General features: G+C 50.8%; 2 protein-coding genes across 6 annotated transcripts in view; both read left to right on the top strand.

Annotated features, from left to right (window-relative positions):
* The first annotated feature begins 8 nt into the window (after positions 1 to 8).
* HDAC3 (histone deacetylase 3) lies at positions 9 to 17,170 on the top strand. Of its 3 annotated transcripts, none has more exons than XR_016236217.1 (15): positions 9 to 120; positions 228 to 310; positions 1,597 to 1,739; positions 7,275 to 7,356; positions 7,486 to 7,542; positions 7,660 to 7,715; positions 8,026 to 8,159; positions 8,578 to 8,658; positions 8,993 to 9,091; positions 9,251 to 9,315; positions 11,071 to 11,160; positions 11,265 to 11,323; positions 11,564 to 11,643; positions 11,875 to 12,032; positions 16,516 to 17,170. XR_016236217.1 is itself a non-coding variant. In XM_002710267.6 (15 exons), exons 1-15 carry the CDS (start codon positions 66 to 68, stop codon positions 16,583 to 16,585), a joined length of 1,287 nt encoding a protein of 428 aa, XP_002710313.1. In that variant the 5' UTR covers positions 9 to 65; the 3' UTR covers positions 16,586 to 17,170. The 3 variants fall into 3 exon arrangements, 2 of the variants coding, with proteins under 2 accessions (XP_002710313.1, XP_089192122.1); XM_002710267.6 differs by having other exon boundaries at positions 9,018 to 9,091; XM_089335996.1 differs by lacking the exon at positions 228 to 310 and having other exon boundaries at positions 9,018 to 9,091.
* A 1,727-nt stretch (positions 17,171 to 18,897) lies between these two features.
* Positions 18,898 to 22,924, top strand: part of LOC100354169 (protein diaphanous homolog 1) — a 68,446-nt gene continuing 64,419 nt past the window's right edge. Inside the window, exon 1 of one of the 3 annotated variants that reach the window (XM_089335990.1) lies at positions 18,898 to 19,175. In XM_089335990.1, the coding sequence (XP_089192116.1) occupies positions 19,059 to 19,175 (117 nt within the window). In that variant the 5' untranslated portion in view covers positions 18,898 to 19,058. The remainder of the gene's footprint in view (positions 19,176 to 22,924) is intronic. The other 2 variants (XM_089335989.1, XM_089335991.1) reach the window with 2 other exon arrangements.

The following is a 22,924-nucleotide window of genomic DNA, read 5'->3' as shown; positions in this document are numbered from 1 at the left end:
TGCGCAGCACGCACGGCGGGGGTGGGGCTGGCGGCGGAGGCGCGGGGCCTGCTCCGGCCGGCACCATGGCCAAGACCGTGGCCTATTTCTACGACCCCGACGTGGGCAACTTCCACTACGGTGAGGAAAAAGTGTTATGAGCGAGGGGTGGGGACGCAGAGGTTTCGAGTTGGGGGCTGCATCTCCAGGGGCGGGAACTGACAGACTCCGTTCTCCCGCACCCCCAGGGGCTGGGCACCCTATGAAGCCTCATCGCCTGGCATTGACCCATAGCTTGGTCCTGCACTACGGCCTCTATAAGAAGATGATCGTGAGTCTCGCAGCCTCCGGGGATTGGGGGCGAGGGCCAGCTGCGGCTTTAGGGCTAGGTGGGCTGGGCTGACTGCACCAGGGGCAAGCCGCTCCTAGAGTAGTGGGTGGCCGAATGGAAGACCCCAGAGGCACCCCTTTACATGCAGGGTGTCGAGGAGGCTTCCCCTGATTTAATGGGAGTAACTTTTCCACCTCAGGTCCGCCGCCCTTTGCCCTGCAGCAGACCAACCCTTGTCCTAGGATTAGGGTGGTGCGGGCCTGGCTTAAAGGCAGGCTTTTTCCTCCCCCTGCATTATAGGCTGTGGACAGAGCTGTGGCATTGGTTATGGGGGGGCGCTGGATCACTGTTTCTGAGTGTGAGGTTTACCCCACAGTGCCTATCGCTGCTCTTCCATGTCTCTGCCTCCGAGGAGCTAGAGCTCCAGAGAGAACTCTGCACCACGCTGAGTATGAATGTGTGGGTGTGGAAGAGAGCAGATGTCCTGGGAGTTCCCTTTACAACCCAGAATACCTCTACATGCTTCTGCTCAATAACTGCCCAATCTTCTGTCTCCCAGGCTGTGGGTCCCCAGCATGGAATTGATCGCTGTGAATAATATGGGATAGTAAACACTTAAGCCCAACCCTTGCTTGTGAGGGGACTTCGTCAGCAGCATGGATGAATGTCCATTGCTAGTGCTGAGGCACAGACAAGTGGATGGGTCATAGACAAGACGGGGGCGATGTTAGTGCAGGAGCCTGGGGGTCCCTGGAGATTGTGTGCTTGGGTGCACCTGTGCATATCTTTTTCCTTGCCCAGTTTTCAAAGAGGTGTGTGAACTCCAACCCCTAAGATGATAGGTACATGTTTGATTTAGCACCTTCCATTTTAGTTAGCAGGTTGTCATACAGACTGTATATTTGACTCCAGAAACCAGATGAGAGAGACTAGAATCAGGCAGGGGAGGGAGATGAGTATGGAGGGAACCAGGAATAGGAGATCTAGGGAACAGGGCAGGGAGATCAGCGCTCGAGATTAAGAAGGAAGGAGCCGTTGGACTGGAAGTGGGAGGGAGAAGGAGAGGGAGAGGAAGCAACCTTCGGGGTCTTGATCAGCATAACCCACCTGGCTAGTTGGAGCTTTTTTCTTCACTGACCTTTTCTCATAGAATAACAAGGATGGCGGAGTGGGGGCATTGCTGTGTGGGTTGGGACAGTCTCCAGGACTGGGTTCGGTGAGGGCTGGTCTCAGCTCCGTGAGTGAGCCTGGCCCTGCCTGAATTTGTCTTGTGTCTCCATCCCGAGGTCTTCAAGCCGTACCAGGCCTCCCAGCATGACATGTGCCGCTTCCACTCTGAGGACTACATCGACTTCCTTCAGAGAGTCAGCCCCACCAATATGCAAGGCTTCACCAAGAGCCTTAATGCCTTCAACGTGGGCGATGACTGGTGAGTGAATGCTGGACTTTGGATGTCATCAGGTTCGTTGGTACCAGGCCCTTCGGTGAGGTCTTGGCAGCAGTGGGAAGATAGGAGGGGGGGCTACTTGTCATTGAGTCACTGTTCACTTGTTTATTCAGTAAATATTTAGTGATCATTTGCTCTAGGCCAGGGCCTGTGCTGTGGACACCAACAATATTGTAATATCAATATTAATAATTCCTAAATATTAGTTATGCAAACAGTATTCAGATTTCCTCATTCATCTCATTTTTTTCAATATTTATTTTATTTATTTGAAAGGCAGAGAGAGAGCGAGCGAGTGTGGGAGAGTATGAGAGATCTGCAGGTTCATTCTCTAAATGACTGCAACAGCTGGAGCTGGGGCAGGCTAAAGCCAGGAGTCTAGAACTCCATTTGGTTCTCTCATGTCGATGACCAGTATGTGGGCCATCTACCACTGCCTTCCGAGGTGCATCAGCAGGGAGCTGGATTGGAAGTAGAGCAGCCGGGACTTGAACTGGTGCTCCTATGAGATGCCGTGCATCATAGATAGGTGATGGGGTAACCTGCTGCACCACAATGCCAGTCCCTTTTTTTTTTTTTTTTGCAGTAAATTTTTTTTTAAATCACGATCTAAATCAAGTCAGCATTATATTTGGTTGACGTGTCTCTTAAGACTTTCAATCTATGGCTTCCCCCTCTTCTCCATGAATTTATTTTGATGGAAGACCTCTCTCTCTCTCTCTCTGCCTTTCCTCTCTCTGTGTAACTCTGACTTTCAAATAAATAAATAAATCTTAAAAAAAAAAAGATTTTCAACCTATGGCTTGCCTTCTCCTTGAATTTATTTCTTGCCCAATGTTTCTTATGATAGCTAGCATTTGTTGAGTGCTTATTCTGCTAAGTATTAACCTGAGGGTTGCTGTGCAGTCTCCTAATTCTTACGTCAATGCTGAGATGTCTTTTCTCTGCTTTGTACATAAGTAAATGGAAATTTGAGAAGATTCGGAAGCTTAACCTGAGTCACACGGCTGGTCAGTGGAGGTGACAGGATTCCGATCCAGAGCCCAGGGTTTTGAGTCATTGTTGTGTTTCCCTGAAAGAGCCTACTGACAGAAGCAGCCGGGGCAGCAGGGCAGAGGCCGACTCCTTAAGCTGGCCTTGAGCACTCTCCTGACCTCCCCACACCTCGCCAGCAAGGAACGTCCTTCCCGAAAGCCCTTGCTTTTTTGCACAGCCTCGCCAGAGCCTTCCTGCCCCTTCCCACCCTTCACAGCACCTCCATGCCAGCCTGCAGGGCCCGGTCCTGCACACACCACGCTGTTCCTGTGAGGTTCGGTCACATGCTCTCTTGGGAGGTGTCTTGTTTTTTGTTGTTGTTCCTGCTGCTATTCTGAGTTCAGTTTTAGGTCTGGGAATGCAGAGTCAGGCTTTGGGCCACAGCTGGGGCCCTGTAGATGCTCTTTGTGCAGTGAGGAAACCTTACCCCTGGACCGTTTGTGCTGCATCAGTCCTGTGGCCAGACTGAAGCTACACTGTGCTTGTTTGTGTTTCTTAGGACAGTCGGGCTTCCCTTTCTTCTCCCTCCAACCTTCTTTTCATATGTTTCTGACTGCTTTCAAAGTGATCTAAAATAAATAGGTAAATTGCACTGTAAGACTTTTAGTTAAAAAAAGAAAGAAAGAAAAAAAGAAAGCAATCCCAGACCTATCTCTCCTACCCAAAAATCTCTCCACAGGGGCAGCCACGTCTAGCTCTTTTTCTTCTGGTGTTTATCTTTGGATTTTAAAATGCTATTAATCTACTCCTACTAACCTGTAATACTTGGGTAATAGCTGCTTGGTGCTAGATATTGGTCTAAATGCTTGACAGTCATTCACTCACCTAATCTCAACAACACCTATGAGGCAGGTTCTGTTCTTCCTTTTACAGATGAGGCCACGGCAGCCCTCCAAAATCCAACAGCTTGCCCAACCCAACAGTTGTCAGTCGGTGTTAAGAAGTCAGAATTTGAACCTAGGTAGCCTGGTTCCAAGAATCTGGGCTTTTCATTAAATTACCTTACTGTGTTGTCTCTTGCTGCTGTTTCTTCGTTTATGAGTTTTAGGCATTGTCTGTTTAGCTCTTAGTATGGTACATGAACATTAACTCTTCTCGTACCATCATCCTGACTTCCCCGCCCCTCCCCTCCCCTCTAGCTTCTCACAATTTTACTTATATCACAGTTTCTTCATAGATCAGCATTCTATGATTATAGTAACTGGAAAATACATTGACTATCAAGCCAGATAGTGTGAGAGTACCTCAGAAAGCTCATGGAAAAGTGGAATTAAAAGATAAGCTTATTTTTTTCAAAGATTTTAATTATTAATTTGAGAGGTAGAGTCACAGATAGAGGGAGAGACAGAGAAAGGTCTTCCATCCGTTGGTTCATTCCCCAAATGGCTGCAATGGCTGTGCCGATCCAAAGCCAGGAGCCAGGAGCTTCTCCTGGGTCTCCCTCATGGGTACAGGGGCCCAAGCACTTGGGTCATCTTCCACTGCCTTCCCAGGCCACAGCAGAGAGCTGGATTGGAAGAGGAGCAGCTGGGACCAGAACCGGCGCCCATATGGGATGCCGGCGCCGCAGGTGGAGGATTAACCTGTGCCATGGTGCCAGCCCCAAGATAAGCTTATTTTGCTATAAACATTTCTGAAATCTGTGCATAGTTTTTCCATAATTCTTATTTTCCATGAGCTTTTTGAATAATCCATGGATTTCAAAAAGTCTTTTTAAAAATATTTATAAGTCAGAATTACAGAGGAAGGATAAGAGACAGAAACACACACAGAGAGAGAATCTTCCTTCTGCTGGTTCACTCCCCAAATGGCCACAAAAGTGGGGGCTGCTTGGGTCGGTGCTGTAGCGCAGTAGGTTAATCCTCTGCCTGCAGTGCCGGCATCCCGTATGGGCACTGGTTCTGTCCTGGTTGCTCCTCTTCCAGTCCAGCTCTCTGCTGTGGCCCAGGAGGGCAGTGGAGGATGACCCAAGTGTTTGGGCCCTGCACCTGCATGGGAGACCAGGAGGAAGCACCTGGCTCCTGGCTTCGGATTGGCGTAGCTCTGGCTGTTTTGGCCATTTGGGGAATGAACCAACACAAGGAAGACCTTTCTCTCTGTCTCTTTTTCTCTTACTGTCTATAACTCTACCTGTCAAATAAATAAGTAAAAAAAAAAAAAAAAAAAAAAAAAAAAAAAAATGGGAGCTGGATCAGGCCAAAGCCAGGAGCCTGGAACTGTGTCTAGGTCTCCCTCATGGATGCAGGGGCCAAAGCACCTGGGCCATCTTCCACTGCTTTCCAAGGCACATTAGCAGAGAGCTGGATAAGAAGTGGGACAGCTGAAACTTGAACTGGCACCCATATAGGATGCTGGTGCTACAGACAGTGGCTTAACACAATGCACCACAGCACCAGCCCTCAAAAAGTTTTTGAACCAAAATAAACTTACCTTCTACGACTTAAAAAAATTTTAATTTTAAACAGAATCCCTTTTATGTGAAGGGCAGAGAAAAAGCCCTTATCTGCTGGTTCACTTCCCAAATATTCTCAGCACCCAGGGCTGGGCGGGGCTGAAGCCAGGAGCCCAGAACTCTGTCAGGCTTCCCTCATGGGTGGCAAGGCCCCAGGTACTTGAGCTGTCACCTGTTGTTTCTCAGGTGTACATTAGCAGGAAGGTAGAATTGGGGGCGGAGCTGGGACTCATGCACAGGCAGGCTGATAAGGGATGAGGGTATCCCAAGTGGTTTCTTAATGGCTGTCTCACATGCCTGCCCCCATTTCCCATGAGTTTTTACAGTACCCTTTCAAAGTGCGATTTAATCTGTTTTCTTGAATGACTTTTGTTTTTCCTGGAGCTACTAATTGCATTTTTCCCCATGTGCTTTGTTTTCTAGGTACAAATCACTAATTCTTCCAAACCCTTTGAGAAACTATAAAATTCACTCTATTTCCATTTTTCGCACTAGGAACTTTCGAACTAGGGACTTTTTAATCTCTTCCTTTTATTTAAATATGTGTGTGTATATATATATATATTATTTATTTGAAGGGGGAGGGGAGAAAGAGAGAGAGAGAGAGGAAGAAAGAGATCTTCCATCTGCTGGCTTACTCCCTAAATGGCTTGGGCTGGGCCAGTCTGAAGCCAGGAGCCTACAACTCCATCCAGGTCTCCCACGCGGGTGGCAGAGGCCCAGGTACTAGGGCCATCTGCTGCTGCTTTCCCAGGCACATCAGCAGGGAGCTGGATTAGAAGCAGAGCAGCCAGGACTCAAACTGGCATTCCGATGTGAGATGCTGGTGTCACAGGTGGTGGCTCAGCTTGCTGTGCCACATCAGCCTCATGCTTTTCCTTTTTATTAAAAGCCAGGTTTAGAGGGCTGGCAATGTGGCATAGCAGGTTAAGTCCCTGTCTGTGATACCGGTGTTGGCATCCTATGTGGATGTGAGTTCGAGCCCTGGCTGCTCCTCTTCTGATCCAGCTGCCTGTTAATGCACCTGGAAAAGCAGCAGCAGATGTCCCATGTCCATGGGCACCTGTACCCATGTGAGAGACCCATATGAAGTTCCCGGCTCCTGGCTTTGGCCTGACCCAGCCCTGGCTGTTGTGGCCATTTGTGGGGTGAACCAGTGGATGAAAGATCTGTCTCTGTAAATCTCTCAGGACTAGGCCAAACCAAAGCCAGGAGCCAGGAGCTTCTTCTGGGTTCCCATATGGGTGCAGGGGCCCAAGCACCTGGGCCTTCTTCCACTGCTCTCCCAGGCGCATTAGCAGAGAGCTGGATTGGAAGTGAAACAGTCAGGACTCAAACCGTTGCCCACATGGGATGCTGGCATCGCAGGTGGCAGCTTTACCCACTATGCCACAATGCTGGCCCCTGGATCTGATGTCTTGTTCTTATGTTTTGCCTTTTGCAGAATGCTATATATAAATCAAGTCATACAGTATGTAGCCTTTTGTGTCTGGCTTTAAGCCTCTCCTTTTTATAAAGAATGAAGATGACAGTACTTATGGCAAGCATTTATTACAGGCTTACCAGGTGCCGCACACTGAGCTGACGGCTCTCTGTGGGTTGTCTCATTATTCCTAGTCCTTGCATATAAGAATACATATCACTTTTTGTAATGTGTGACTGCAAAGGATACTATTAAACGTTATGTTAAAGGGTGATACCCATGGAAGATTCTTTTAAGGAAAGCAGACCTCACGTGCTCTCAGTGTGTTTCTTTTTTCCTGTATACTCAAGAACCTCGAAGCTGTTTGCTTCTGTCCCCAGCTGGGGTGCCAACTTCCTGACAGAGTTAATTGCTCCTTTACTTACCATTCAGTGCGTTGCACAGGGCTTGGTCCACATTTTGATGCACAGTATTTACTGAATGAATTTGCAGCTATCCCAGTTGGCATTGCTGACAAATGGGGACTGGGGGCGTGTGGGTGAGGAGGGTGGAGAAGAGGGGTCCTGCACAGAGGCAAAGGCGTTCCAGCAGCTTCTCTTGCCCACAGCCCTGTGTTCCCCGGGCTCTTTGAGTTCTGCTCCCGCTACACTGGTGCGTCTCTGCAAGGAGCAACTCAGCTGAACAACAAGGTGACGTGGCCCCCAAGTCCTCTCCCACTTTCCTGTGGGGCTCTGACTCAGGGCCATCAGCCTGATCCTGTGCTCCCAGCTTTGGGCAGAGGGAGGAGGAGGGCTGTGAGTTGCATGGTTGTCTTTCAGATCTGTGATATTGCCATTAACTGGGCTGGTGGTCTGCACCATGCCAAGAAGTTTGAGGTAAGGGAGGCGGTGAGGGGGAGGCGGTAGCCCCCTGGGATAGGTGGTTGGGCTGGCAGTGGGAGGCAGCTGGGTGGGGGAGTCGCCCATCTCCCTAAGACCAGTGTCTTGCCATAGGCCTCTGGCTTCTGCTACGTTAATGACATTGTAATTGGCATCTTGGAGCTGCTCAAGTAAGTAGCCGGGGGAGACTCTTGGCCAGGGAGGTCCCTCACACTCCACCCTGGCCCGGACTTCCTCCTGCCCAGCTCACTTCTCCCAAGTTCAAGCTGCCTGTTACCTTGCTCTGCTGCAGACTCACTGCTGCCTGCTCGCGTTTGAGCCATCTCTGCGCATCTGTTTCCTGTCCCTGCCTCCTGGTGGGATTGGGCTTCAGGGGGCTTGGGCAGAAGTAGAGTCTTCAAAATTCCCTGTCCCGTGTTTAGGTGGAGTGGGTTTGGGGATTCGCCCCTACCCCAGAGCCTGGCTTTGCCCTCACCCCAGGTACCACCCCCGGGTGCTCTACATTGACATTGACATCCACCACGGTGACGGCGTGCAGGAGGCCTTCTACCTCACCGACCGGGTCATGACGGTGTCCTTCCACAAATATGGAAACTACTTCTTTCCTGGCACAGGTATGGGAACAGGGCTGCTGCTGTCACTGCCTGCTTGGCCTTCCTGTGCCAGCTCAGATGTCCCGGCGTCACAGAGATCACCTCCTGCTCCCCTCTCTGTCACCGTACCCGGTTTCTTTCCCAGAGCACTCACTGCTGCTTGTAATTACCGTGGTGTTTCGTGTCGTTTCCTTTACTGTCTCCTCCTCCTCATGCGGCCCCTCCCCCAAGGGTAAATACGAGCTTGGCAGGTGTTAATGTCATTAGTGTAGTTCACTGCTAGGTCTCCTATCTCCAGTGCCTGCTACACAGCTTGGCTCATGGTAGGCCCTCAGCAGAATATTTGTTGAATGGGTGCAGGCTGGTGGAGGGAGATGTAGGTGGCGCCGCTGACTGTGGGTGCTTTGTGGGCACGGCTACCCCCGGCACTTCCCTATAGGTGACATGTATGAAGTGGGAGCAGAGAGTGGCCGCTACTACTGTCTGAACGTGCCCCTGCGGGATGGCATTGACGATCAGAGTAAGTGTCGGCGTCTTCTCCCTGCTGGCTCTGCCCTTCTTCTCTCCTTAAGTGACGGCTTTTGCCTGGTATTCGCTACTGTTGGGCCAGGTGGGTGAATGGCCTTCAGGAGGGCTGTGAACCCCTAGAGACTGTATGCGCATACTGTGTGTATGTGCATTTTTCTGGGAAGAGGGTCACCAGCTTTTATCAGCCACTCATCGCAGTCTGGGACCCGCTCCGGGGGTGTGGATCCAGTGGTCTGAGACTTTGGGTTGCCCCTTTCCCGGGCTACATGCTCTCTCAATCCCCTTTTCCTTTTGTTCCCTGTCTCCCCATCCCCTTGGGGTGCCAGGTGCCCATCTTTGGCCCTCTCCCAGGTTACAAGCACCTTTTCCAGCCAGTTATCAACCAGGTGGTGGACTTCTACCAGCCCACGTGCATTGTGCTGCAGGTAATGCTGCCAGGCCTCCTCAGGAGGGCTCTCCTGGGCTTGAGGAAAGAGAGCGGGGAAGAGGCGTGTCCCCCGGTGGGTGGCGGGAGGGGAGTGCAGGACACCGTGATGCTCTGGCCGGTGATCCGACGGCAGCTACCCGGGGTTTTGGTTTTGCAGTGTGGAGCTGACTCCCTGGGCTGTGATCGACTGGGCTGCTTCAACCTGAGCATCCGAGGACATGGGTGAGACTTGCCCTCCTTCCCCCTCCCAGGTTTTCAAGTGGCTTTGGGGCCACATGGAGTGGAAGTGGTTGGGAATAAGCCTCACCACTTCTTGGGAATGAAAAATAGCTACATTTAAACTAGAAATATCACACTAAACAGGGTTCCTTTGATGGTCATTCATTCACAAGAGGTTTTCATTAAGCACCTGTTACGTTCCAGGCATTGTACCAGTGATGGGAATGGAATGAGGAAACGCCCGTGGAGTCTATAGAATAGCATAGGAAACACACACAAAAAAGAAACACAAATATAATTACTAGATTATTATAAATCCCATGAAGGATGGGTTTACCATGTGACGTAGGGTGACAATGGGAAACCTATGACTTCAGATAGCAATGATTTGGAAAGGGTTTTCTGAAGGGTTGAAATTTGAGCTGATACCTGGAGGCCAAGAAAGCCCAAGTTAAAAAGTTATCAGAGGCCGGCGCCGTGGCTCACTAGGCTAATCCTCCGCCTAGCGGCGCCGGCACACCGGGTTCTAGTCCTAGTCGGGGCGCTGGATTCTGTCCCGGTTGCTCCTCTTCCAGGCCAGCTCTCTGCTATGGCCCGGGAGTGCAGTGGAGGATGGCCCAAGTGCTTGGGCCCTGTACCCATGGGAGACCAGGATAAGTACCTGGCTCCTGCCGTTGGATCAGCACGCTGCGCTGGCTGCGGCGGCCATTGGAGGGTGAACCAGCGGCAAAGGAAGACCTTTCTCTCTGTCTCTCTCTCTCACTGTCCACTCTGCCTGTCCAAAAAAAAAAAAAAAAAAAGTTATCAGAGAAGCCTGTCCTGGCAGTAAGAGGGCCCACGGAAGGTTCTGAGGCAGGGAAGAGCTCGGGTAGTGGAGGAGAAGAAATAAAAGCAGTGAGGCCCAGGGAGTGGGCTGCGGTGACAGTGTGTGGTGCCTTTAGACCTTTGAAAGGAGTTTGAATTATACTCCAAAGATGATGGGATGAAGGATTTCATGCAGGGAAGTAATGTGACCTAACTTGTGTTTTCAAGTGACTGCTTAGTGGAGAAAGGTGTGGGGTGGGAGTGGGGACAGCAGTGGTGGTGGGAAGACCCCTTAGGAAGCCACTGGCATTGGCTAGGCAGGGTAAATGCTACCTGGACTAAGGTTGAGGAGGTGACTGTGAGAAGCAGCGACATGAGTTTCGTTTTAAAAGTTTGTTAGAGAGAGAAAGAGAGACACCTCCCATGTCTGGTTCACTCCCCAGATGCCCACAATGGTCAGGATGAGGCAGGCTGAAGCTGGAGCTGAGAACTCAATCCAAGTCTCCCATGTGTATGTCAGGGGCCCAAGTACTTGAGTCATCACTTGCTGCCTTCCAGGCTCTGCCTTGGCAGGAAGCTGTAACCAGGAGCCGGAGCTAGAAACTGAATCCATGCATTCCAGTGTGGGATGCAGGCATCGTAACCACTGGGCCAAACACTTGCCCCTTGAGTTTTGTTGTGAACTTGCTGGTACACTGAGGAGATTAGTTGATTAACAGGTGGTTTGCCAGAGAGGGTGTTGAACAGGACAAAGGTGGAGGTCTACTTTATTTTCAAATTTTTATGTTAAAAAAAAAATACAGATCTTGAGGATGTAACCTGGGGAGTTGCACTCCCCAGATCATGATATGGAACGTTGTACATACCTTGTGCCTCTTTGCGGACAGTACCTAGAGGAGTATGCCTTGGCTCTTGGTAACTTCCTCCACCCGTTTCTCTGGTTCCTTTTGACAGAGAATGTGTTGAATATGTCAAGAGCTTCAATATCCCTCTGCTGGTGCTGGGTGGTGGCGGCTATACTGTCCGAAACGTTGCCCGCTGCTGGTGAGTGCCCTTCCTGATTTCCTTCGTTCCCCGTAGTCCGTCGTAAGCTAGGAGGGCCCTTCAACCTACTGGTCAGTCTAGCCTGCTCTGCTGCTTGGTTTCAGGACGTATGAGACATCACTACTGGTTGAAGAGGCCATTAGTGAAGAGCTCCCCTACAGTGGTAAGGCCTACCCCTGGACACTTCCCCTGAAGGCCGTCCTCCCCAGACCCCAGGCCTAGTGTGAGGGCAAATGGGCAAGTTCCTATGCTCAGAGCTCTGAAGACTAAACCCCTGAGCTTAGAGGAGGGAAGGCACTGGGCAGCTGTTTTCTAAGGGGCCTGAGCGGGAAGACAAGCAATTGGGAAGGCTTGGGACCTGCCTGTTGGGTCCAAGCCCTACTTCTAATTCTTTCTCCCCAAGAATACTTCGAGTACTTTGCCCCGGACTTCACGCTGCATCCAGATGTCAGCACCCGCATCGAGAATCAGAACTCACGCCAGGTCAGCAGCTCCAAGAAGCTGAGCACAAGGGTGGGAGAGCCTGGCAGAGTTGGAGCTGTGAGCTAGGAGCAGCCAAGCTACAGCCGAGGCAGTGAGGGTTTCAGGGAGGGCACTTACTGGCTGGGGGGCCTGAACTAGAAGAACCCTGGAGATTAAAAACCAGCTGGAAGGGTGAGTGTGTCCCGGGAATCACGGGGAGCTGCTCACCATCTGCTCCTGGCCTCCATCCAGTATCTGGACCAGATCCGCCAGACAATCTTTGAAAACCTGAAGATGCTGAACCACGCGCCCAGCGTGCAGATTCATGACGTGCCTGCAGACCTCCTGACCTACGACAGGACGGACGAGGCTGACGCGGAGGAGCGGGGTCCTGAGGAGAACTACAGCAGGTCTGGGGCGGCTAGGGGAGGCTTGAGTGGGCAGAAGTGAATGCAAGATGCTTGCCTGGCAGGGGAGATACCGGGATCACAGTATGTGTGCGAGGCTTTGGCTTCATTGTCCCTGGCTTGCTTCCTGCAGTCTGCTGCAGCTCCCCTACTCTTTCTTTCTCCTGTTTTTAATGACAAGATTATCACATATTTTAAACAGCACTAAATATGTCAAGTTCTCACATACTCCAAACCCATTGCACAGAACTAACCACTGTTTAACTTAAAAAAAATTAAAAATTTATTTGAAAATGAGAGTTGCCGGCGCCGCGGCTCACTAGGCTAATCCTCCGCCTAGCGGCGCCGGCACACCGGGTTCTAGTCCCGGTCGGGGCGTCGGATTCTGTCCCGGTTGCCCCTCTTCCAGGCCAGCTCTCTGCTGTGGCCAGGGAGTGCAGTGGAGGATGGCCCAGGTGCTTGGGCCCTGCACCCCATGGGAGACCAGGAAAAGCACCTGGCTCCTGGCTCCTGCCATCGGATCAGCGCGGTGCGCCGGCCGCAGCGCGCTGGCCGCGGCGGCCATTGGAGGGTGAACCAACGGCAAAGGAAGACCTTTCTCTCTGTCTCTCTCTCTCACTGTCCACTCTGCCTGTCAAAAAAAAAAAAAAAAAAAAAAAAAAAAAAAAAAAAAAAAAAAAAGAAAGAAAATGAGAGTTACACAGAGACAGAGACAGAGACAGACATATCAACCTTACATCTGTTAGTTCACTCCCCAGATAGCTGCAAGGGCCTGTGCTGGGCCAGACTGAAGCCAGGAGCCAGGAACTTCCTCCAAGTCTCCCACATGGGTGGCAGGAGCTCAAGCACTTGGACTGCCTTCTGTTGCTTTCCTGGGTGCATTTGCAGGGAGCTGGATCAGAAGTGGAGTAGCCAGGACATGAACCGGCGCCTATATGGGATGTCAGCACTGCGGCCAGTAACCACTGTTAATAGTTTGATTTCTGTTTTTTCAGATGGGCTTTTTTCTTTAGATTTCAGTTTTCAGTTTCAAGCCTGCTGTTCTGCATGCACGTGTGAACACATAAGTAGTCAGTCATAGGATTGGTTGTCTGTGAGGTCTTTTTGATTTTTGTTAATCCAAGTGAGTCATTCTGTACATGATGTTCAAGAAGTTACTTCTGACTTTTTAAAATCAAGACAGTACATCCGGCCGGTGCCGCAGCTCACTAGGCTAATCCTCTGCCTTGCGGCACTGGCACACTGGGTTCTAGTCCCGGTCTGGGCGCCGGATTCTATCCCGGTTGCTCCTCTTCCAGGCCAGCTCTCTGCTGTGGCCCGGGAGTGCAGTGGAGGATGGCTCAAGTCCTTGGGCCCTGCACCCCATGGGAGACCAGGAGAAGCACCTGGCTCCTGCCTTCGGATCAGCGCGATGCGCTGGCTGCAGTGCGCCAGCCGCGGCAGCCATTGGAGGGTGAACCAACAGCAAAGGAAGACCTTTCTCTCTGTCTCTCTCTCTCACTTCCACTCTGCCTGTAAAAAAAAAAAAAAGTACATCTTTTTTTTTTCTTTTGGTACAGTATATCACTCCGTGTCAGAATGTGAAGCATTCTGACAGCATTTTGTCACCTGTGTAATAATCCATTGTGTGGATTTAACCAGTTATCACTGATGGACGTTTACATCCTTTCCCATTCTTTAGGTAATGGAGACTGTGGGAGTGAACCCTTTATATATGCATCTTTGCAGTCTTTTTTGAGTGAGTGAGTGAGATTGCTAGAATTGTGGCTGCTAGGTTAAAGACTGTGCAGTTAAATTTTTTGTATTTGCTGCCAGACTGCCTTCCAAAAATTCTGTAGCGTTTACATTCTTTTTAAAAAAAAAAAAAAAGATTTATTTTATGTATTTGAAAGAGTTACAGAGAGAGGTAGAGCCAGAGAAAAAGAGAGGTCTTCATTCTGCTGGTTCAGTCCCCAAGTGACCGCAATGGCCAGAACTGAGCTGATCCTAAGCCAGGAGCCAGGAGCTTCTTCCGAGTCTCCATGTGGGTGCAGGGGCCCAAGGGCTTGGGCCACCTTCTCCTGCTTTCCCAGGCCATAGCAGAGAGCTGGATGGGAAGAAGAGCAGCCTGGACTTGAACCGGTGCCCATATGGGATGCCAGCATTGCAGGCTGGGGCTTTCAACCACTGCCTCACGATACCAGCCCCCAGTTTACATTCTCACTCAGTCCTTCCAGGTTCTTGAGCAAGACAAACACTGCCCACATTGTGCTCTCTGAGGCCCTCTGATTTCTTCCCTATCCTGGTTTTTTTGGGTGTGATTATTGTATTGTGGTTGTATTTCTTCAAAAAAAAGCCTCCTTCTAAGATACATACTAAAACATTAGTAGATGGAATGGATTAGAGGGGGGAGAAAAGGTGAGTCTTTTTTTAAATCCTAAAACAAAGCTTTTCTGAAGCCTGAGAAAGAAGAGTGGAACCCGGAAGTGCAGAAACAGCTGTGCTTGCGTGACTGAGGGTAACCAGCCCTGCACAGAAGAGCTGCTCACTCACAGCGGGGGGCCAGGCTGGCTCTGCAGAAGGCTGGTGCTTCTCAGTTCCTTCCAGAATCTGCGTCTCCTAGAAATCAGGCCTCCCAGCCTCTCCTGCCGACCTGGACTTTACAGCTCCCCCTGCATACACCATAAGCCCTCCTCCTCCCCTCTCCTGGGGAGGCGGTGCCTGACACGGGGCCTTTTTAACCATCATCTCTCCGTTTCCTCAGCTCTCTAAGGGTTGACTTTGGAAATTGATTTTCATTGTCTGATTAGTTTGGTAAAACCTATTTTTAAATTCTTGTTATCCGAGTTTGGCTTTTTCATCAGTTTGGCTGGCATCTGGGCCTCCTGTCTGTATTATACCACCCCCTTTCAACAGCCAGCAGAAGCCTCAGGCCTCTTCCTGTTCCTAAGCCTTACCTCACTGTCAGACCACCCACTGAGTTCCTGTTCTGCTTTGATGCCTATAGCTCCAGCTTGCATATGACTTAGAGTAGTGATAATAAGAGTTACCAGTGTGTGGGTTTGCTAAGCACCAAACTCAATATTGAGTGCTTGGTATTGCAATTGTCAGGTCATCGTTCTGTTCTAAGGAGTGGCTCTTACCCTCAGATTAACAGGAGAGGAACCTGCGGCCCAGGGAGCTGGAGTCAGCCTCCTACAGTCATTCAGCTGTTCAGGATCAGGGCTGAGCTTCCAACCTGAGTCTCTCACTCCACCCCTTAACCCTGGTGCACTTACAGGTGACCAAGACTGGCTCCCAGGTGGAGGGGGCCTCTCCTGGCTTCGTGCCTCAGCTTTTCAGTGATACTTCTTAGTTCTCCCTCTTCTACAGTAGATTTTTCAAAAAGCAAGCAGCCAGTTTTTTTGGTCAGCTCTGTCATCACTGGAACCAAAATACCTGGGAGAGCTTCTTAGGAGGGAAGGTGGTTTGTTTCAGCTTAGCATTTTGGGGGCCCACAGGCCCAGATCGGGCTGTCCCATTGCTTCAGACATCTGGTGCAGCTAGAGGACGCAGACAAACAGTTATACCATGAGCCAGGCAGCAGAGGGACACGGGGAGTGTGCTCTGTTTATATAATGAACCCTCTCGCGGGAACTACCTTCCGAGGGCAAAGCCCCAGTGACCTGAAGGCTTCTCACCGGGCCCACCTGCCAGATTCCATAATTAGATCAAATCTGCGTCCCAATCTATTACCTCATAGCAGAAGAGTTTGCCTTGAAGCATCTGCATGAGTTGAGGGAGCTAAATCCTGTTCAAACCACAGTGCTGGGATTGAGTACCTACCAGGCCCTGTGTTACCTTCACGTTCCTTTCTCATTCTGTGTCTCATGTATGACATCATGGCACTCCTGTGGTTCAAACTCTCCTTTCCTTTGCACTGTGAAGAAAATTCAGGTTTCTGACCAGACTTTAAAAGGCCCTACCCACGGCCCTTACCTGTATCCTTGATCTCCCCTGCTCCGCTCGCATGCCCCTCCCTGCCCTCTTGGGCATCTGTCAGTTTCCTTGCCCATCACGACCCCTGCACTTGGTTTTCTTGAGGCTTGCAATGTTCTTCCGGGATCCTTGCCTGGCTGCCCTCTTCTCAGTCTTCAGGTCTTATGTTCTTAGAACAGCTTTCTTTAATAAGGCTTGTCTGAAATGTCATCCTTTGCCTCCATCACTCTCACTGTGTTCACAGTATTCTCCACCGTTTCCTTCTTTCGGTGTGGTCAGTCTTATTAGGTAAGCTTTTTCTCCACTGTGTTGCCAAAGGCCTGCAACAGTGCTGCCTGGCTCAGTAGTACTTCAACCAACGTTTATTGAATCCATGGATGAATGAATAGTAATCAGTCTCCACCCACAGGAAGGGGGAGGGGCTTCCTGACAGAGGGGCCTGAGAAATGGCCCCAGAGAGGGTTTGGGAAGAGGATGGAACTTGGAGAGTGGAAGAAAGCATCCTGACCTGTTCTCCCTTGCTTTGCAGGCCAGAGGCGCCCAATGAGTTCTATGATGGAGACCATGACAATGACAAGGAAAGCGACGTGGAGATTTAAGAGCATCTTTGGATGCTGTGTCCTGAGGAATTCCTTTTCACTCTTGGTTTGATGGGAGGGAAAAGGCGTGACTCCCCTGGCCTTTTGACTGGCCACCCCGAGAGCTTCTGTTAATTCTGGAGAAGGATTTGGAGACCACATCTGGTTCTAGAACCATCTACCCCCTTTTCTTCTCTCTTCTACAGCCTGACGATGGTACCTGTTAGGGATGCTGTAGGGACAGGAATGGCTGTCTCTGGAACACTGTGGGCAGTGGGCCCTAGAGGCCAGTCCCCAGCCCTCTGGTCTCTTATTTCTGCCCTGCTTCTCTCCAGCTCTGAGACTTCTACGGATAAAGGGGTAGATGGGACATAGGTTGCCTCCGAGTCCTCCTCCACTGAGTTTTCCTACTCCAGGCCTTGCTTACAAGGCAAGTGAAGAGTAAGGGATTTTGGGGGACATTGGCCCCCTAACACCATAGCCCCAGATTATCAGAACGATGGTTTTGAGTAGGGGGAGGATGTGAAAATGTCCTGTTCTAACTTTTGGCTTTATGTCCATTTTACCACTGTTTTTATCCAATAAACCAAGTTGGTATTTTTTCTATCCTTTGTCTTTCTGGAAATATTAATTCTTGCTACATGCCTATAGGAAATGAGGTGACGATGAGTAGAACAGCCATCAGAGTTAGCATTCACCCTGCACTCCGTGTTGGGCTTTGTCTATGTGTTCTACACTGGTTATCTTAGATTCAGCGAGTTGCTAGAGCCTTCTGCTAAGTTGGGCAAACCTGGGCAGATGACTAATTGGGGGAAGCAGAGGATGACTTGAGGTCTTTGAGCCTGTGTGTTGGAACGGTGGTGCTGGTCCGTGAGGATATGCTGAGATGAAACCCCTCAAGTACTTAGCACACTGGCTGACCTGAGTCCTTGTTCACTGTGTGAGTGACCGTGCTGGGTCCTGTAGTTGCCGCATACGTGAACCCCTCTCTGGAGGCCTATGCAGTTCAGTAAGACCTCTGGAAAATGTAGCAGATACAGGCAGTGGTACAAGAGTCAAGGGCTCCCGCCTTTGAGCCTGTCTCTCAACACTCCCCTTAGAAAGTGTAAGTAACTTTTCAACTGTTTTGACCAAATTGAGCTTGAAATGTGGTCGGGACAGCTCTGTGCAACTTCCTATCAGGCAGTTAGAATTGTAGGGGCACAAGAGAGGAAAGCTAAATTTAGTTGCCAAGCAGGTTTGCAGAGACTAGGCTAAGCACACGGAACTCCAGAATGGGTAGATCACTGACTCAGCGCTCCAGAAATGTACCGCGAAATCTCTCATCAGCTGTAGTTAAGTAAATTCAGTCACACTGAGAGCCAGCTGGTGTCATGCACCCTTCACACAGGACAGGTGTAGCCAGTAGAGTGCCTGAGTTTGCCAAAGGACAGAGTTACAGTGGAAGAGCAAAGAACATACCTGGGAGAACCCCATTTTCCCCCCACATATGTTGGTTTATGTCAGTGGGGAATACTGGTTAAACATAGGGCTTGGCAGTCAGACTAATCTGCGTTTAAGTTTTCTATGAGTTAGGTGTGCTTGGGCAAGTCACTTCGACTCTCAAAGCCCCGATTTCTGAGCTGTAAGATGGCGAGGACAGTAGAATCTATCATGAGGGGTTGTGAGGATTCAGGCAGAAGATACATACAGTCATTTGCCTGGTCCTGGCACAGAGCATGTGCATGGTACTAAGTGCACTACAATGCCTGTTTAGGCACTTGTTGGCAATATTTAGTTAGTCTAGCTTAGAAACAGAACTAGAAAGCAGCAGACATGGGATTGCAAACTAGGCGATCTAACTCCAGAGCTAGGGTGGCCCAGAGTCTAGCACTCAGGCTGGAGCAAGCTGTGTTCTTGGCACATGGTTTTCAGTGCATGGTAGCTGTCACTTTCTAAAGGTTTCTTCATGTGCTGCATGGGTACTGTACACATAAAAACCGCATTATCTCAGAAATCCCGATGCTAAGTTTCCTGCTACGGTAACAGGCGATTTTGGGTTTAGATAATAACATCCTGGTCTAGGGTGTGAGAGAGAGGCCCCAGGATTTACAGCCACGTGGGCGCTGTGTGGGAGCGGAGAGGCCTGCGCCGCTCCAACCGCCAGGGGGCGGTGCTCATCGTTGCCGCCGCAGAGCTACACCGCCCACTCGCTACCCCCCCACGTGGGTCCGAATGGTTAGGCCCGCTGGGCAGGTAGCGCGCTTCCGCGGCTTCCCTCCACCCCTTTCCCTTGCCCCATTGGTAGGGGCTGCGGGTCCGGGCGGAAGTGGGGCAGGCGGGCGGGCGCGAGGCGTCACCGTTGTATATTCATGAGGCGCGCGCAGCTCGGCATGCTAATGAGGCGGGGCGCGGCGGCAGGCTCAGGAGCTGCTGGGCGGCGGCGGCTGCTCGAGCGGAGCTGCGGGGCGGGAGTGGCGTAGGCGCGGGGTCACCGGCCAGCGCGAACGGGGACATGGAGCCGTCCGGCGGGGGCCTGGCGCCCGGCCGCGGGACCCGGGACAAGAAGAAGGGTCGGAGCCCGGATGAGCTGCCTGCGACGGGCGGCGACGGCGGCAAATCCAAGAAATTTGTGAGTGTCCCTCCCACCCCGCTCCCTCAGCCCAGCCCGGTAACCGCCCCTCTGGCCCCGGGAGACCCCAGCAGCGGGCCCCGGGGGCGCCCGCCCGTCTCCAGGGAGCCGCCCCCGCGCCTCCTTTGCTGGCTTCGCTGGGTTCCTCGGCTCGGTAGCCCGACATCCTCGCGCTCCGGGACCTCGGGAAGCCCCGAAGTCCCACCTGGCTCTGGCCCTGGCCGCCTCGGCATCTGCCTCCGCCGGCAGCGCGCACGCTGTGCCCTCCCGCCCCCTGAGCCCCGGCCGGCGCTCAGCCCCACTTCCTTTCTTCTTCCTCCACTACCCGAACACGCCTTCTCTGCCTCTCGGTCCCCGTGCCCTCCTCACCCGGCCCCCCTTTGGGTGTTCTCTGGTTTCCTTCTCCTAAGGTCACTTCCTTCCTCAGGATCGAGTCTTTTCACCTGCTAACTTTCCTCCCGCCCCTGCCCCCGCTGGGCCCGCAGCCCGGTGTCACCTGATAATCCTTCCCCTCAGGAATGCCACCTGGCCTGGGCCCCACCCCCGGCTGGGCTTGGACGTTCGTCCTGGCGCCTGCAGGAATGGGTTCCTGCCCAGGTCCTGTGGTCACTGGGGCAGGACGCTGGTCTGCCTCCCCCTGGCGCTCCCGGCCCGAAAACCCTCTCTGTGGCCTGTTGCTTTCTACTTTTTAGGGGTTTAGAACTTCTCTCGGAATTATGCCCTCCTTGCCCTAGGACGGTGATAAACCTGTTCCTTGGGGAGGAAGTTGGACGTCAAGTCCAAGAAGTTTGTGACTAATGGACTTGGCCTTCTGCGTTTCCCGTTCTGCTCACCTGCTCTGTGCGGCCTCGCGACAGCCCGCTTGTACCTGCGGAAGAGTTCGGCTTTTCCCAAGCGCCTGTTACCTCCAATCTCAGTGGAAGGAGCATGGATATTCCTGTATTCCGATCACACTGCCTCACCTTCTGCCCACACGTAGTCACCTCTCTCCAGGGAGCTGTGTGTTTACTTTTTACTGTAAAAGCTTTGCGATGCAGAGCGTTGTCCAAAAGAGGGAAGGGGGTTTGGGGCTTAATAACCATGTGCTGGCTACGGAATAAGAACTGTAGTCATTTCGTTTTCTCTTGGAGGCAGTCACGTCCCCACTGTAGTAACTCTTCCTACTCACCAAATGGTGTGTGGCTCCTAGCCCCACGGCCCAGGTCCGTGCGTTTGGATGGAAAGCTGACAAAGTGGTGGAAACGGGAAGAAGATGTTGTTCTGTAACCTAGAGGGTTGAGATGCAGAGTGTACTAAACAGAATTAAAATAGTGACTCATCTCTTCCTACCTATTTCTAGCAAGACCAGGTGCTCCTGGACTGTACTGTCCGGTGACACACAGGCCGTCAGCAAGTGCCTGCTTTTTTCTGGCAAACACTTGTTTTTCTCCAGAAATACAGGATTAATAGTAGGGACAACCCCTAACCCCTTGGGTAACTTAAAACAACTTTTCTCTGTTTCTTTACAATAAGATGGACCCTTAAGTTCGAGAGCTTTCCTTTTAGAACTGGGGCCCATATTCTTTCTGTTTCTGTGTCTTTTTGTTTTGATTTTGTTTCCATGGGGACTGTTTGCCCTTCCTCACCCAAATTCCAGCTATTCTTGCTGATTCAAAGTGACCTCTGTGACTTGTCAGTGGTTTTCCAGCCTTCATTAGAATTTTCTATGTGATTTTATTTTATGTAAAGCTTGTGTGGTTCACAAAGTCTGCTAAGTGTGTGGTCCTGGGAGGTGAGAAGCCAGGAGAAACTCAGCTTCTTTCCACCTGTTTTTTGGGCTGGCGGTGCAGTGGAGTCTTGTGTGTGCCCAGTGGATTTGGCTCCGAGTTGTTGGTATTTGCTTTAGAGAGGGTGGAGCTGAAGCAAGTTCTCTTAAGTGTTGGTCTTAACCCTTAACCCTTAATCTTCTGAATTTTTAAAATTAGGTAATACTGGTAGTCAGGAGAATTGTTTTCATAGATAGGGGATTAGGAGGTTTCCTGGAAAGGTGTGCTGTTTAACCCTTTAATTGCCACTTATAACCTAATTCATGGCATCAGAATATTTTGTCTTTCTCTTTGCTCTTTTTTATTTTTTTTTAAGATTTATTTAATTATTTGAACGGCAGAGTTAGAGAGAGAGAGGCAGAGAGGGAGACAGAAAGAGAGGTCTTCCATCTGCTGGTTCACTCTCCAGATGGCCGCAATGGCAGGAGCTGTGCCAATCTGGAGCCAGAAGCTTTATTTGGGTCTCCCACGCCGGGGGTAGGGGCACAAGCACTTGGGCCATCTTCCACTGCTTTCCCAGGCCATAGCAGAGAGCTGGATCGGAAGTGGAGCAGCCCCAACCCAAACTGGCTCCCATATAGGATGCTGGCACTGCAGGTGGTAGCTTCACATGCTGGGCCACAGCGCTGGCCCCCCCTTTTTGCTCTTTTTGTGAAACTCTGGAAATGAGAGAAGAGGAGGAGCATTGCAATTCACTTCTCTTTGTGTCTGGTTATGTATATGTGGGTGGGTGGAGTGGGCGAGATTGCTGGTGTGCTTTTGTTACCCGTGGCTTAGTTTTCTTAAACTATAGGCTAAGGCTGAAGTCAAAGCTCTTTCGCCTACTCTACCTTTTCTAAAGTGTATATCCTCCAGAACGCCATTAAGAACATATTTTATGATACTGCGCTGGCTTGGACTAGTTGTGCCTGAAGGTTGTTTGCATTTGAGGGGTTCTATTCCTTTAGCTGCTGCTACATACCTTTTTGGGCTTACTCAGGTTCTAAGTACAGGATCAGCTGATTAGAACACTGAGCCCACAGATTGCCTAAACTCTGCTGTTACCCTCCGAGGCATCTTGTGTGGAAAGGAGATGGAGGCCAAGTTTAAAAAGTGGTTGGGTGGGGCCAGTGCTGTGGCCTAGCAGGCTAAAGACTCTGCCTGCTGCACCAGCATCCCATATGGGCAGCTGTTCTAGTCCTGGCTGCTCCTCTTCCGATCCGGCTCTCTGCTATGGCCTGGGAAAGCAGTGGAGGATGGCCCAAGTATATGGCCCAAGCACCTGCATGGGAGACCCAAAGGAAGCTCCTGGCCCTAGCCACTGGGACCATTTGGGGAATGAACCAACAGATGCAAGGCCTTTCACTCTCTTTTCTGTAACTCTGACTCTCAAATAAATAAATAAAATATTAAAAAAAAGAGGTTGGGTGCAAAATTGTGCGTGAGGTGGGTATTTGGTGCAGTGGTTAAAATGCCTCTGATAATGCCAGCATCATATATTGGAGTGCCTGGGTTTGAGTCCTGGGACTGCTGCTCTTCATTCCAGCTTCCTGCTAATGCAGCAGGTGATGGCCCAAATATTAGAGTCCCTGCCACTCAGCTAGTAGACCTGTATTGAGTTCCAGCCACCTCACTTTGATCTGGCCTAGGCCTAGCTGTTGGGGAAATTTGGAGAGTCAACCAGCGGATGGAAGATTTACCTCTGTCTCTATGTTTCAATTAAATAAAAAGTAAAATAAAATAAAAACATGTGATTTTTAGAGTTGTTGGTCTGAATGGCTATAGCCAGGCCGCTGGTATTTCTCTTTGGGTCCTCCTCTGTCTGCTCCTGCGCCATGAGCATGTTCTTGCGTTATTTCAGTGCCTTATTCTTCCATCTGAAGATGAAGGAAAATGAGAATTCCAGCTGAACAGGGTGTCTTCTGACTTCTCAGCAGTGATTAACGTGGGTGTCAAGTAAGACTG

This window comes from Oryctolagus cuniculus, chromosome 6 (assembly GCF_051225735.1).
Source record: "Oryctolagus cuniculus isolate XC-2025 breed Fujian yellow rabbit chromosome 6, ASM5122573v1, whole genome shotgun sequence".
Lineage (NCBI taxonomy): Eukaryota > Metazoa > Chordata > Mammalia > Lagomorpha > Leporidae > Oryctolagus > Oryctolagus cuniculus.
Note: the sequence above shows the minus strand (reverse complement) of the source record. Positions and strands in the feature narration are given on the sequence as shown.

What these genes read in the sequence shown, in the direction of transcription:
- HDAC3 (XM_002710267.6), top strand. Translation starts at nt 66, where the DNA reads ATGGCCAAGACCGTGGCCTATTTCTACGACCCCGACGTGGGCAACTTC. An exon ending in ACCATGCCAAGAAGTTTGAG is followed by an intron (nt 7,543 to 7,659) that starts GTAAGGGAGGCG and finishes GTCTTGCCATAG; the next exon opens with GCCTCTGGCTTCTGCTACGT. An exon ending in CTGAGCATCCGAGGACATGG is followed by an intron (nt 9,316 to 11,070) that starts GTGAGACTTGCC and finishes TCCTTTTGACAG; the next exon opens with AGAATGTGTTGAATATGTCA.